The 15,396-nt window shown below is 39.7% G+C and overlaps 1 protein-coding gene across 1 annotated transcript in view; it reads right to left on the bottom strand.

Annotated features, from left to right (window-relative positions):
* Window positions 1–15,396, bottom strand: part of LOC106883137 (neuroepithelial cell-transforming gene 1 protein) — a 52,862-nt gene that overhangs the window by 24,428 nt on the left and 13,038 nt on the right. Inside the window, exon 4 of the mRNA XM_014934027.2 lies at window positions 4,263–4,355. Within this exon, the coding sequence (XP_014789513.1) occupies window positions 4,263–4,355 (93 nt within the window). The remainder of the gene's footprint in view (window positions 1–4,262; window positions 4,356–15,396) is intronic.

Below are 15,396 nucleotides of genomic sequence, written 5' to 3'. Positions count from 1 at the left end.
CATCTTTCGTCCTTTCTTTCTTTCTTTCTTTATCATTTCCCTCTCTACCCCCACCCCCACCCCGTTTCTGTTGTAACAGTGCAACAGCTACTACCACAACAAACACTGATCTTGTAGAATAACTCCACTGATGAGACAGACAGACAGACAGACAGGGAAGCAAAGCAGCTATGTGGTTGTTCGGCAGGCTAGACATAGCAGTTAAAAAATGTCTGCCGGATTACCTTCAAAAATGGGAAAAAAACCATATCAGATAATGTGGTCATAACTGTTTACTGTGTCTGAAAATAAGATGGAATGGCCATGGTCGGAATGCTGTTAGTCACCGATGACCAAGCTGGGACTCAAAATGATTCTAGTGTGTGTGTGTGTGTGTGTATTGAGTGTTTAAAAATATATACACCTACTGTCGAGATTGATTCAATTTTATATACAGCAAGGGGAGAGAGGAAGAGAAAGAGAGAGGAAGAGAGAGAGAGAAAGAGAGAAGAAAAGAGAGAGAGGAGCAAGGGAAATGAAAGAAAGAAAGAAGTAAGAGCTGTTGGGTGGGGGAGTAGTGATAAAGGTGGGGGAGCAATACGAAGAGTAAGGAAGGAAAAGGAGAGTAGGAAGTGTTAAGAAAGGAGAATAAGAGGAGAGAGAGAGAGAGAGAGAGAGAGAGAGAGAGAGAGAGAAAGAGAGAGAGTAGGAAAGGAAGGAAGGGAGGAAACAACGATGAGAAGAAGAAGATGAAGGAAGGAGATTAGTTGAGAGATGAAGGAGAATGAATTAGGAAGGAAAAATAAAATCAATGAAAGCAATGGAAAATAATAAGAGCAAGATGAAGGAAGAGGACGACAAGACGTATGTATGTGTGTGTGTCTGTATATATATATATATATATATATTCTTTTACTTGTTTCAGTCATTTGACTGGGGCCATGCTGGAGCACCGCCTTTAGTCGAACAAATCAACCACCCCCCAAGACTTATTCTTTGTAAGCCTAGTACTTATTCCATCAGCTGTCAAACAATGGCGGAGGGACAAACACACACGTATACGATGGGCTTCTTTCAGTTTCTGTCTATCAAATCCACTCACAAGGCTTTGGTCGGTCTGAGGCTATAGTAGAAGACACTTGCCCAAGGTGCCACGCAGTGGGAATGAACCCGGAACCATGTGGTTGGGAAGCAAGCTTCTTACCACACGGCCACTTGTGTATGTGTGTGTATGTATGTATATATAAATATATACACATATATAAAAATACGCACCAATGAAAGAAAAGGCATTCAGGAGTTACATGTAGCATTATTCAAAACAGTCTGATTCTGTCCCATGCAGCTTAAAGTTTTGTGAGCTTCTAGCTTCAATAACCGAAGGCTGAAAGAGATGGGTATCTCCTAGAAGCCCATGAAACTTTTAGACACATGGAACCAAGTCAAACTATTTAAAATAATAATCCTTTCTATTATAGGTACAAGGTCAGAAAGTATTCAAAGTATTCTCTGTTTGAAGCAATGCATGAGTCCAGGCGCGTTTTCCACTGTTTGAAGCAGTCCTGGAACTCTTGCAAAGTGATGCCTTTTAATGCCTCCAGTGTTCACCTTTCACCTCTTCCATGGCTGTAAATTCCATAGCACCAGCTTTCGTCACCAGTGATGACCTTCGGAAACAGGTCTGGACCAACTTCCAACTGTCCTTTTAGTTCATGACACCCATTCAGTTGTGACTGCTTTTGATCTGCCATGAGCAAACAAAGCACAAATCTTGCTGCAACTGTTTTCATTCACAATTCCTCACTCAAAATTCGTTGGCAGGAGCTCAAGGACACACCAACCATATCAACAAGTTCGTCAATCGTTCAGTGACACTCCTCCAAGATCTGTTCATGAATTTTCATGATGTTTTCTCATTCATTCAGGAGGTCGACGGTGGCCCTGAATGAGGTTGGTCTTCAAGAGAAAACTAACCATTCCTGAAGTGCGAAAACCACTCGTAAATTTGAGTTTTGCTCATGGTGGTGTCCTTGTAAGGAGTTTGAAGTATGATAACTGTTTCGGCTGCTGTTTCCCCCGGCAGAAAACAGTATTTCACAGAAGCTCGCTGTTCCTTTCTTTCATCCATCACAAAAACCAACAAACAGGGGAAAAGCACCACAAAACAAAGATGCACCACATAACAGTACAACCTCACCCAACAACACCAGTCGGGATACTGATGTCTGAGGGTCGCATCAAGTTGGCTTCTAGCAGAAGCTTGAACTACAATAGGCTTGTCCCACAGAGAACATTTCCAGTTACTTTTGGGTATCCCCTCATATGAGAAAAACCAAAGCATGTTCGGTTGGAGGGGATGCTTGAGTTTGTTCAAAAGCTTCATAGCAGTCTTTCCTCTTGTCCTTGATGGCTTGGGATAAAAATTGTATGTGGAATACTGAATGTCTTCATTGCACTACCTACCTGATGAGAAACTCAGAGACTCCCATGTCCCTGATTGACTTGGAGGGATTGTTGTCAATCATGGCCTGGATCTCACCAACAAATTCAGGAGTTCTTTTATCAGAATTCATCCAACTCTTTCTGAATCCTCTGTACTGTCCTCAGATTGACACCCAAACACTCTGAAATGTTCGCCCTGGAGCTTCCGGTGTGAATGCCAAGCAGTACAGCATGTTGTTTCCAAATTTCTGCTAGGATTGCGTCATGGTACTGTTTCTCTCACAGATGATGTTCAGCTGACCCTACTGTATGGTGCAGTAGACAAAATCAAAAACAAACAATGCCCGTGCTCAAAATTGAAGATATAAAATGGTGACAATTTACCCATTGCACCCTGTATATACGATCAGCTTCTTTCTGTTTCTGTCTACCAAATCCACTCACAAGGCTTTGGATGGCCTGAGGCTATAGTAGAAGGTGCCATATAGTGGGACTAAACCCATAACCATGTGGTCAGGAAGTAAACTTCTTACAGCCACTCCATATATTTTGCCATGATAGATCGCTGACCACTACATTTATATATTTTTCTCTCCTTGTTTCTCTCCTTATTTCTTTCTGTGTTCCTTTCAGTTGAAGAGCGTAGGCTCGAAACGTCAAAGACTTTCTATATTCCTGTGCGATGAGCGTTATACTAATACATCGATTTGTTGTTTTTTTCGTAAATTCTCCCATATATATATATATATATAAAAACACACACACACACACCTATACACGTATGTTTGACAGAACCATTAAAATTGGTAATAGTCATATACCGATGGTAGTGGTGATGTGCTGGGACATTGATTCAAAGAAGTTAAGATCTGCTACTGCTCTTTTAATGTGTGGCCTTGTGCCAATGCAGGTGATCTATAATTTAAGGGGGGAGATAAATCTTTCTTCGAAATGTTCTGCCTCAGTCGAGCAGTGTGACATACAGTAAGATTGCTGGTTGTTCATATAAATCATTGAGCGATCAATAACGGGAGATGAGAGATTGAAATAGCTATTGATATTACGACGAATGTTAACAGAATTCTCTTTGATCACTTTGTTGTTTTATTGCAGATCATCAAAGACTAACCCACAATTTGGTAGAAATGAAAAAAGAAAAAAAAATTCTTTTTTTTTTTTTTTTTTTTTCAAATTTAAACTAAAGACCTTTTGCAGTTTAGACATAGAATGTGTGTCAACCAATGTAACAGTTGGCAAGTGAACAACTTTATATAGCAATAATCAATAAAATATATACAGACATATACACACACAGGAACACGGAGAAGGCAATGTGAAGAGGTGGAAACAAGTTTCTGAGAAAACAGACATGATGGTATGATGGTTTGATGATGGTAGTGGTGATGATGATAATGACATTCCACTAAAGACAACAGTAAATAACTGATGCAGTACCTGTCAAAAATGACAGAGTTTACTAGTCATCCTTCAGCAATTAACTTTTACTTGTTTTCAGTTATTTGATTGTGGCCATGCTGGGGCACCACCTTGAAGGGTTTTAGTCAAACAAATTGACCCCAGGATTAATTCTTTTAAGCTTAGTACTTATTCTATCGGCCTCTTTTGCAGAACCTAAATATCTCTCTCGAAGCACAAACAGACTTAGAAAAAAAAAAAGGACACACTGAATAATGTAGTCCTAGATATACTATTCCTGAAAAATAGACAGGACTGTGATAGATGGAACACTTTAATTGGAGATCAAATCAATCGGTAATTTGCTGACCTGTTGGGAGCAGGGTCAAACAACAATAAGAAAAAACAACAACCAAAAAGCTCACCTGTAAAGCTCGTCCCATTTTCTTTGCAGGTTTTGCAGGTGAGAGTAGGTTGGCCAAGGAAGAGACTCTCAGCATAGAGCGATGCTTCTTGTTCTGAAATTCAATTTATATTAAAAACAATTTAAACAAATCAAGAAAAATAAAAGCTCAAGCTTAAAATAGAATTAATTAGGAGAACAATTAATCAGAAAATTAAGAAAAGAATCCATGCTCACGATATCTCTCATTAGATCACCTGACTGAAAACGAGTACCAACAGTCAATACAGGTGACCATCCTCATCATCGTTTTAAATGTTCACTTTCCCGCATGAGACAGAATTTGTTGAGGCAGGTTTATATTATGGTTATATGCCCTTCCTCTTGCCAACCCTCACTTGTTTCAAAGTAAGATCATATTTCCCCATGATCAGACATGTTTTCATGACAGATTGGAAATGAAGGACACTGCTTGTATGACGGTGACATTTGTTTACAACCATTATGAGATGTAAGGCTTGTTGTTGTTGTTGGCACTCCGTCGCTTACGATGTCGAGGGTTCCAGTTGATCCGATCAACGGAACAGCCTGCTCGTGAAATTAACGTGCAAGTGGCTGAGCACTCCACAGACACGTGTAGCCTTAACGTAGTTCTCGGGGATATTCAGCGTGACACAGTGTGACAAGTCTGGCCCTTTGAATTACAGGCACAACAGAAACAGGAAGTAAGAGTGAGAGAAAGTTGTGGTGAAAGAGTACAGCAGGGTTCGCCACCATCCCCAGCCGGAACCTCGTGGAGCTTTAGGTGTTTTCGCTCAATAAACACTCACAACGCCTGGTCTGGGAATCGAAACCGCGATCCTATGACCACCAGTCCGCCGCCCTAACCACTAGGCCATTGCGCCTCCACAATGAGATGTAAGGCAGTGAGTCAGTAACACACATTCATTTATATATATCATCATCATCATTGTTGTTTAATGTCCGCTAGAGGAGCTGAAAATTTCAATCACTGACACAGTTTGCATGCTAACTACAGTTATGCTGCTGAGTGTCTGAACTGAACTGGTCTATCACATCGATGTTTTCCGAACAACCAGAGGGGTGCACAATGTGTGCCTTTAATGCTACCCTCTACAATATGAAACTGAATAAAATCCTACATTTGAAGCTACTAACTATGAAAGATTATTACAATAAACTTACATGTGATATGTGATATCTGAAATCAGGGAGTGATTTTGTGGACACCCTATCTCTCTCTCTCTCTCTCTCTAGATATATATATATATATATAGAGAATTTGTTTTGAAAAAACGTGTAGTTGTTTTTAAATAGATTTACATACATACCAAACTAGTTTCAACAATTTTTTGTTTATTATCAATAGTTGAAATATATATAAAACAAGTGGATTTTAGTTTAAAATAACTAGATCTTCTATTCTCTCTTTCCACACACACACACACATTACCATATATGTCACACTTACATATACTGTTTTACTCTTTTACTCGTTTCAGTCATTTGACTGCAGCCATGCTGGAGCACTGCCTTGACTAAAGGCAGTGCTCCAGCATGGCTGCAGTCAAATGACTGAAACAAGTAAAAGAGTAAAAGAATTGTTGTAAAGAGTAGAGGCAATGTGTAGAAGCTTGCTTCCCAACTACGTGGTTCAGGGTTCAATCCCACTGCATGACACTTTGGACAAATGTCTTCTACTATAGCCTCAGGCTGACCAAATCCATCATATATGTCTGTGTGTGTGTGAGTGTTTGTGTTTATCTCCCACCATTGCTTGACAACCGGTGTTTGTGTGTTTATGTCCTCGTAACTTAGCTGTTTGGCAAAAGAGCTGATAGAATAAGTACCAGGCTTAACAAACAAAAACATGTCCTGGGGTTAATTAGTTTGACTCAAATTCCTCAAGGTGGTGCCCCAGCATGGCCACAATCTAATGACAAGTAAACAATGAAAGGTGTGTATGTGTGTGTCTCTTTGTATGTGTTTGTCCCCCACTACTACTTAACTGGTGTTGGTGTGTTCACATCCCTGCAACTTAGCAATTCGGCAAGAGACTGATAGAATAAGTACCAGGCTTAACAAAAGTACAAGTCCTGTGGTTGATTCTTTCAACTAAAAATTCAAGGTAGTGCCCCAGCATGGCCACAGTCTAATGACAGAGACAAGAGAAAAGGTTGGCTTGCAAGGCTGACTTTGTAGGGCTTCGACCAACTTGGAAAAAGTAGTCAATAGGAAGACAGTTAATATTTTCAAATAATAATCAATCAGTGAGGCAAACTTTGAACTATTGAAATTCAGGCTTCAGATCTGATTGCTAACTACGTTTGATAGCTACACGTGGTACGTTTGAACAGCATCTCCTCTAACATAAATCAAATCATCCGTTGACAGATACCAAAGTTAGCACCAGAGAGATGGATAACTTGCACTAAAGAACCAGGTAGTAATTTTTGAAGACAATACTTATCCATCCTACAACAGAAAATGGTTTATTGTTGCAAGTGGCAGGAACACCATGTAATTAGAACAAGTATTTTATTGGTCTGATCTAGAACTGAGTTTCAAAACTTCCTGTAGATGAAACGGATGCCTGGCTCTCCATCAATTATGAGGAGTGATTCCAATTGATCTGATCAAGCAAACATCCTGCTCCTGAAATTAATGTGTAAGTGGCTGAGCACTCCACAGACACGTGTACTCTTAACCCTTTAGCATTCAGATTACTCTGTCAAACATAATGCTTATTCATTCAAACTGGTTTGAATTAATCATGCATTATCTCACAGCTTTAAGATTTCAATGATGTGATTCTATATTTTTAAACTGACATTGTATAGTAAGTGTGAGAGGCCAAATCTGGCCAGTTTAAACATAAAATGTGTGGAATATTCGGGCCAGATATAGCTAGTTTAAATGCTAAAGGGTTAATGTAGTTCTTAGGGAGATTCAGTGGGACACAGCCGGCCCTTTGGATTACAGGTACAACTCATTTTTTGCCAGCTAAGTGGACTGGAGCAACGAGAAATAATAAAGTGTCTTGCTCAAGGACACAATGTGCCACCAGGAATTGAACTCACAACCTTAAACTTGTGAACTGAAAACCCCTAACCACTAAGCCAAGTACCTTCACAAACCACATGCAAGAAATATATAAAGCAGAAGAAATGGAACTTTCAAATTTCAGAAAGCACAGGTGTATCATGGTTGAGCTATATTTCCTCAGATACCATTTAATTTCACTTAGATAACGAGGTGCATTCTCAGGTACCTAAAACGATAAACACGGACAGCCAATGCTGAATCGATTCGACAATCTGATGTAAATATGTTAGCGTAAACAGGTTGTGGTTTATGAACTGATTCCAGTTTTGAGATTGAACAAAGAACAAGGACTTGTGTCGGAAAACCAATTACCATATCACTGACTCACGTATATTTGTAATAACTTTATTGCAGGTAAAAAAACATATTTATGCATGGCTGGATGCGGTAGTGGTGTGTGGAGTAGAAGGAACCTCAGAATACAATAACCAAAGAATTTAAGTGGTTCTGGAGGTGGGATACAATAAAAGTACAAACTAACATGATGGAAAAAAAGAAAAAGACAAAAAAAAAAAAACACTTGAAATCAAAAACCACTGACACTAACTTTCCATTCACGTTGCCAAAATCCTGAAACCACACTTGTTCCCATGTTACCAAAACACCCCCTGCCCATATGCTGCTAATCCCCCAAAACCACTTCTAATTATGTATTAGCGTTTAGATTAAAACATCCAAATAGTCTTCTAAGATTAATTATATAATAATAGGAAGGGTTTGGGCGAGTGGAACCATCAGCATGCCAGACAAAATTCTTCACAACATTTCTTCCAACTTTACATCCCGAGTTCACATTCTGCTGAGACTGACTTTACCTTTCATCCATCCATTCAGGGATGATAAAATACCAGCTGGCTACTAGGGTCAGTGTAATCAACTTACCGCTCCCCTCAAATTTCAGGGCTTATGACTATATCAGAAAGGATTATTATTATTATTATTATCATTATTACTAGCTGGTCCCATACAATCAAAAATGACAGCTAACTGTAGTACTATATATATAAAAAAGGTACAAAACCAAGCTTTTAGTTTAATAATTCTTTTATTACCAAATTTATAATATACCTTTCTACTGTAGTCGTTTTATATTCTCAATACACTGAGGCAATAATTATTTTCTCTAATGTGTTTGTTTATGTATATTTGTGTAGGTGTAATAATTATTTTTGAAAGCAGAACATGGATGGTAAATCAGTCAATGTTATCTAGTGGTTGTCTTTTGAGATGTGACATCAATCATCATTTGTTACTGAAAGAACATTGGTTCACACATTCATATATTTCCCTTGTATACAAACACACACACACACAAGCATTCACATACCTCCTTTTACATACACACGCATATACTCAGAGCTGAAATGCTGCTTGATTTTTTTTCCCTGTAGAATTCCCTGAGATGCCTGGACCCTTGCTCCACAACAGAAGTGTTAAGTATTGTCTCCCTGGTAGAGAGGACTGACCTGCAAGAGTCCTGTGAGGGTGCCACATAAAAAGCACTCGTGGTGGTGCTACGTAAAAGTGCCTGTAAAAGCACCAGTGAGGCACCATGTAAAAGCACATGTGCAGTGCCATGTAAAAACATCCAGCACACTCTGTAAAGTGGTTGGTGTTAGGAAGGGCACCCAGCCATAGAAACCAAGCCAAATCAGACGGGAGCCTGGTGCAGCTCTCTGACTTGCCAGTTCTAGTCAAACCTTCCAACCCATGCCAGCATGGGCAATGGACGTTAAATTATGATGATGACTCATGGGGCATGTTAGTCAAATACCTACGTCCACCTTGGCCACCTCAACTTGACAATGGAGCCACTGGACAAAAACGAAGAAGAACAGGTGGAGGGGGTGGAAGTAGGGAAAGAAGAGTGATAATGACAAGTGCTTGGTTATCGATAATTACTAGTGATTAGTGAGAGCTGATTAACAGAAACAGATATAAAATCCAAGGGGCTTTGAGTGAGTGAGACAATACAATACTAGCAACCACCAAAGGAAAATGAAGCGGAGTAAAAAAACAGAGGGCAAGACACGGGAAGGAGAGTAGCAAGGATGGGGATCGGGTAGCATTTTTATAATTAATTAGTTCCACTGTTTTCGCTTTGTTCTTCCTTAACTTATCAATTTCAGCTTAGTGTTTCCAAGTCAATCCATTGGATATTTATTACGGCTTAATGCTTATTGGAGTAATAATACTTGAAACGGCTGGACACGGATAAAGGAGAACATCATTAAAAATAGAAAGCAAGAGATAAAATGCCACACACACATGTACATAATGGACAAAGAAAGGGGGGAATGCTCTTATTATGTAAATGATCAAGAGCTGTTTAGTACATTTAATGAGTGATGGAAAGCTGATAGATTCTCTAAGTAGAAAAGGTCACAGAAATTTATTTAGTTAGGCAGAAATATATATTTATTAATTATTTATGCTGTTAATGTAGTTGGCTGAACTGGTAGAAGGTTAGAGATATAATAATGGCCTGCTGTTTTTACTTTCATCGCAACATCAGGAGTTCAAATTCTGAAAAGGTCCAAATTTGCATGGTGCTTCCTTTGGGCTGATAAAAACAAACTGATCCAATTTCTTTCTAATTTTGGCACAAGGCCAGCAATTTTAAGGCAAATGGGAAACTGATTATATTAACCCTTTAACATTCAAACCAGCCACATCTGGCCTAAATATTTTACCTGTTTTATGCTCAAACTGGCCAGATTTGGCCTCTCACATCTGCTCTCCTATGTCATACTAAAAATATACTATCTGAGACCCCCCTTTCGGTCATGAATGACCATGGGATTGCACCTAGAAAATTACCCTCCCAGGCACAAGTCCGGGCAAGGTTGTTTATGGAAGACCAGCAGTCGCCCATGCATACCGGCCTCCTCTCTCCATGCCACCAGTGTTATCCGAGGGAAAGGCAGAGGCCAATACAGCTTGGCACCTGTGACGTCGCAACAGCTGAGTGAACTACAGCAACGTGAAATAAAGTGTCTTGCTCAAGAACACACATATACTATCACCTCACCAAAATTCCAAAGATATGAGATAATGAAAGATTTATTCAAAACAATGTGAATAAATGAGCATTACATTTAGCAGAATAATCTGAATACTAAAGGCTTAAATATGCAATAAAAATACCAGTACCACAACTGGTACTTAGATTAATGACCCTCACCCCCAAAAGGATGAATGTGGAGCTCTCTGTCGGTTACGACTACGAGGGTCCCAGCTGATATGATCAACAGAACAACTTGCTCGTGAAATTAATGTGCAAGAGGTTGAGTACTCCACAGACACGTGTACCTTTAACGTAGTTCTCGGGGATATTCAGCGTGACAGTGTGACAAGGCTGACCCTTTGAATTACAGGCACAACAGAAACAGGAAGTAAGAGTGAGAGAAAGTTGTGGTGGAAGAGTACAGCAGGGTTCGCCACCATCCCCTGCCGGAGCCTCGTGGAGCTTTAGGTGTTTTCGCTCAATAAACACTCACAATACCCGGTCTGGGAATCGAAACTGCGATCCTATGACTGCGAGTCCGCTGCCCTAACCACTGGGCCATTGCGCCTCCACACAAATCACATATATATTGATATTAGAAAGCAAAAAAAAAAAAGAAGAAAAAAATCATTTCTCGTCTTTGTGCAACCCTAAACTCTAATTCTTTAGCATTCAGATTACTCTGCCAAATGTAATGCTTATCGATTCACAGTGTTTATTTTTCAACTGACATTGTAGAGTAGGTGTGAGAGGCTGAATATGGCCAGCCTAAACATAAACAGCTAGATTATATGAGCCTGATATGGCCAGTTTAAATGCTAAAGAGTTAAACCGACAACAAAACTAACACTTAAACACAAACTAGGATTAGGGTATAGAGCTTACTGTTACAGTTACACAGGGAAGAGAACTAATTCAGAATAACTGAGTATGTCCTTTGCTTAAAACAGAACCCTCGGCCAAAAGTACAAAATGAAAAGCTATGCTCTCATAAAATGCTTATTTCTCAACTCAACCACATATTGTTTCCTTTCATTGCGAGTTGTTGAAAAGCAAGCAATTAAAAACAAAAAATTATATATAACAGATAATACAATGTGCTAGAAATGATTTATACAGAATTATCAGGATTTAATCAAACTAATTAGCCAATGATTGAGTGCTTTATCTACCAGACAATATTAGGTATGTTTCTAGGGCATATATATATATATATATATATATATATATATATATATATATATATATATATATATATATATATATATATGCACACGTATACATAAATGTATGCGTGCATGTGTACAAGAGAGAGAATCATTTTAGTACCACCTTCTACCACTATCAGTCTTTGATTTTGGTTTGATCGCTTCTTTGAGAAAGAGAGTGAAGATGAGAGAGGGGGGGGGGAGAAAGAGAGAGATTGAAGATGGAAAGAGACAGAAAAATGCAAACAGAGAGAGAGAGATGATGGAGGAAAAGTGGGGGGAAGTTAGAGTGACCGAGAAGTGAGTGGTTAGGAAATTAGATTAATAGATGAGGTCAAATCAATAGGTATTGAGGCAAAGATAATCAATAAAAACAGAAACACAGAGAGAGAGAAAGAGAGAGAGCAGTTCCAATTGGTCAGAGCTTTTAAAGAACTATGAAGAATATTGATTTCTTCCAGGGACACCAGACTCCATAAATGAGGTGAAGGAGAGTGCAGTGGGGGTGGGGGATTTACTGTGCAGTGCTTTAGGCTGCACCAAAAACTAATTAAGGATTTCTCACATGAGATAATTAAGAATTTTTTTTTTTTTCTGATTTTCCTATGCGCAGCAAAATAATTATAATAATCACTGACATCAGCTTAAGGGCCCCAGATTTTGCTGGGGGTTTGTCATCAACCTGAGTGGGGAGAATTGAAATTAAATGGGGTACAAGATCAATGATTTGTGGGTGAACCAGAAAGACAGTGCAGTTGACTCCTGTACATAGCAGTAATTTCCTGGGGGTTCATTTCATCGAACATGAATGCAAAACAACCAAGTTCAACCACAGCAAGATTTGAACTCACAATGTGTAGGGATATAACTAACATTTTAGTCCAACAACGCTATATAAGTTATGCCATTCCACCGCAAAAATCACAATGATGTCATCAAGACACATGATTCAAACAAATGGGGCACAATTAACCCTTTTGTTAGCATAATTCTGATGACATACACTGCCTTTGTAGTCAATCATGAAAATAACGAAGTATTTAGTGAAATAATTTTGTCATTATTAAGCTAGTGTTTAAAATAAATAAACATTGAATTTTTGATACAAGGTTTAAATTTAACCCTTTAGCATTTAAACCGGCCATATCCAGCCCAGATATTCTACCTGTTTAATGTTCAAACCAGCTAGATCTAGTTCCTCACACCTACCCTATAATATCAGTCTAAATATATACAATCACATTCTTTTATTCTTTTACTTGTTTCAGTCATTTGACTGCAGCCATGCTGGAGCACCACATTGAAATCAACCTCAGGACTTAATTTTTGAAGCCTAGCACTTATTCTATTGGCCTGTTTTGCTGAACCGCAAAGTTACAGGGACACAAACACACAACACTGGTTGTCAAGCAGTGATGGGAGGGGGGGGGAGACAAACACATAACCACACACAAATATATACATATAAATATATATGATGGGCTTATTTCAGTTTCTGTCTACCAAATCCACTCAGAAGGCTTTCGCCAGCTCAAGGCTATAGAAGACACTTGCCCAAGGTGCCACGCAGTGGGACTGAACCCTGGAACCATGTGGTTAGGAAGCAAGCTTCTTACCACACAACCACACCTCTTCAAAATCTCAAAGCTATGAGGATAATACAGGATTAATTCAAAGAAAAGTGCATTACATTTGAGAGAGAGTAATCTGTATATTAAAGGGTTAAATCACTCTAAAACAGGACATTTGTTTTACAGAACTAGGGGTTTGGTCAAGTTGGTAACAAAAGGGTTAAGGAATGCAACCATAACAGCAACCCTTTGGATACAGTTACTCAAGTCGACATAAAAGTGGGACAGGGTCACTGAGTCTGCTAATAAAAGCAACCAAATCTGATACGTATATACGCACATGCACATACATTATATACATACATATGGGTCTAGCAATGTAGATATCCCTGATGAGATCCCAATAAGGGTTGAAAATCGATTTAGGATGTTCATAATTTTCTTTTAATCTACAGAGAAGTTTAAGGTGTTTGTATGTCTACCACATTGGTTTACATGCAGCTATGCACAAATTTACATTCAGATTTTTTTTCATTAGGCCACGCAGGGCCAAACACAAAGGGGACAATACAATGTAGAAATTTTCTTTTCAAAACCGATCAATAGGGATCAAACACCTATACACACATCTACTTATAGTCATTGTGTGTATATATCATCATAATCATCATCGTCGGTTTACATCTGCTTTCCATGCTGGCATGGGTTGGACGGTTTGACTGAGGACTGGTGAGCCAGAAGGCTGCATCAGACTCCAATCTGATCTGGCAGAGTTTCTACAGCTGGATGCCCTTCCTAACGCCAACCACTCCGAGAGTGTAGTGGGCGCTTTTATGTGACACCAGCATGAGGGCCAGTCAGGCGGTTTTGGCAACGACCACGTTCAAAAGGTGTTTTTACGTGCTACCTGCACGGGAGCCAGTCTGGCGGCACTGGCAACGACCATGCTTGAATGTTGTTTTTGGCAACGACCACGCTCGAATAGCTAAGTAAAATCACTGTCTTCCATACATACAGGTTTGTCCTTTACAGATGCCAGTGCCACATAAAATGCACTTGTGCTGGTGCTGTGTAAATGCAGCCAGCACACACTTAAGTGGTTGGTGGTAGGAAGGGCATCCAGCCATAGAAACCATTCCACAACAGACAACTTGAGTCTGGACAGCTCCATGTCAAAACATCCAACCTATGCCAGCATGGAAAACAGATGTTAAACATTATGACGATGATACACACACACACACACATTCCCTCTACTGCCTTCCCACCTCTTCAACCCCTTCCTACTACCATGCCCATCACCCCTCTACCTGCTGGTGTTGCTCCATCCTTTAACTTTTCTCTTTGAAGCTGAATGTCCCCTTATCCCTTACAGGCCCTCCGAAGAAGTTTCTCACCCATAAACTGACACTGAACACTTCCTGCACCGTGCCAAACTGCAGCGCCTTCTTATTCACAAGCAAGCAAGCAAACATTTGAAGGCCAGGTCTGATTCAAGAGCTTGAGCCACTGACCATCTCACTGGACTGGACACCTGCCACGGAGCAGAGTTCAGCACCTCGAGCCAATTTGTCAATACGTGCCACAACAAGCAGAGCCAACTTCGCTCACATAGGTTTTCCCTGCTCATTTGGGAAAAACTCTCTGCCCTGTATAGTTTCTGCCAACATGATGCCCTCATCACCAAACAGGAAGACAAGATCTTAAGTTGTGGACATTTCAATACAAGAAGAAAAACAGACTCCATAATATTTAAATAGCACTGAAATTCCACCAAGAAATACCAGACAAACCACCAACACCCAGATACATCTCAATAAGCCACAACAACTTATTTTGAGATGGCTATGATGTCCTAAAACAGGACTTAAAAGACTACCTCACGTGATGCTGTAAAGCCAATAATAGCCAAAACCTCAGTTTTATCATCATCATCATCGTTTAACGTCCGCTTTCCATACTAGCATGGGTTTGACAATTTGACTGAGGACTGGTGAACCAGATGGCTGCACCAGACTCCAATCTGATCTGGCAGAGTTTCTACAGCTGGATGCCCTTCCTAACGCCAAAGTTTTATAAATATATATATATATATATATATATACATACGCCAGTTCCGCCTGACTGGCCCTCGTGCCGGTGGCACATAAAACACCCACTACGCTCTCAGAGTGGTTGGCGTTAGGAAGGGCATCCAGCTGTAGCAACTCTGCCAAATCAGATTGGAGCCTGGTGTCGCCTCCT

This window comes from Octopus bimaculoides, chromosome 24 (genome assembly GCF_001194135.2).
Source record: "Octopus bimaculoides isolate UCB-OBI-ISO-001 chromosome 24, ASM119413v2, whole genome shotgun sequence".
NCBI lineage: Eukaryota > Metazoa > Mollusca > Cephalopoda > Octopoda > Octopodidae > Octopus > Octopus bimaculoides.
Note: the sequence above shows the minus strand (reverse complement) of the source record. Positions and strands in the feature narration are given on the sequence as shown.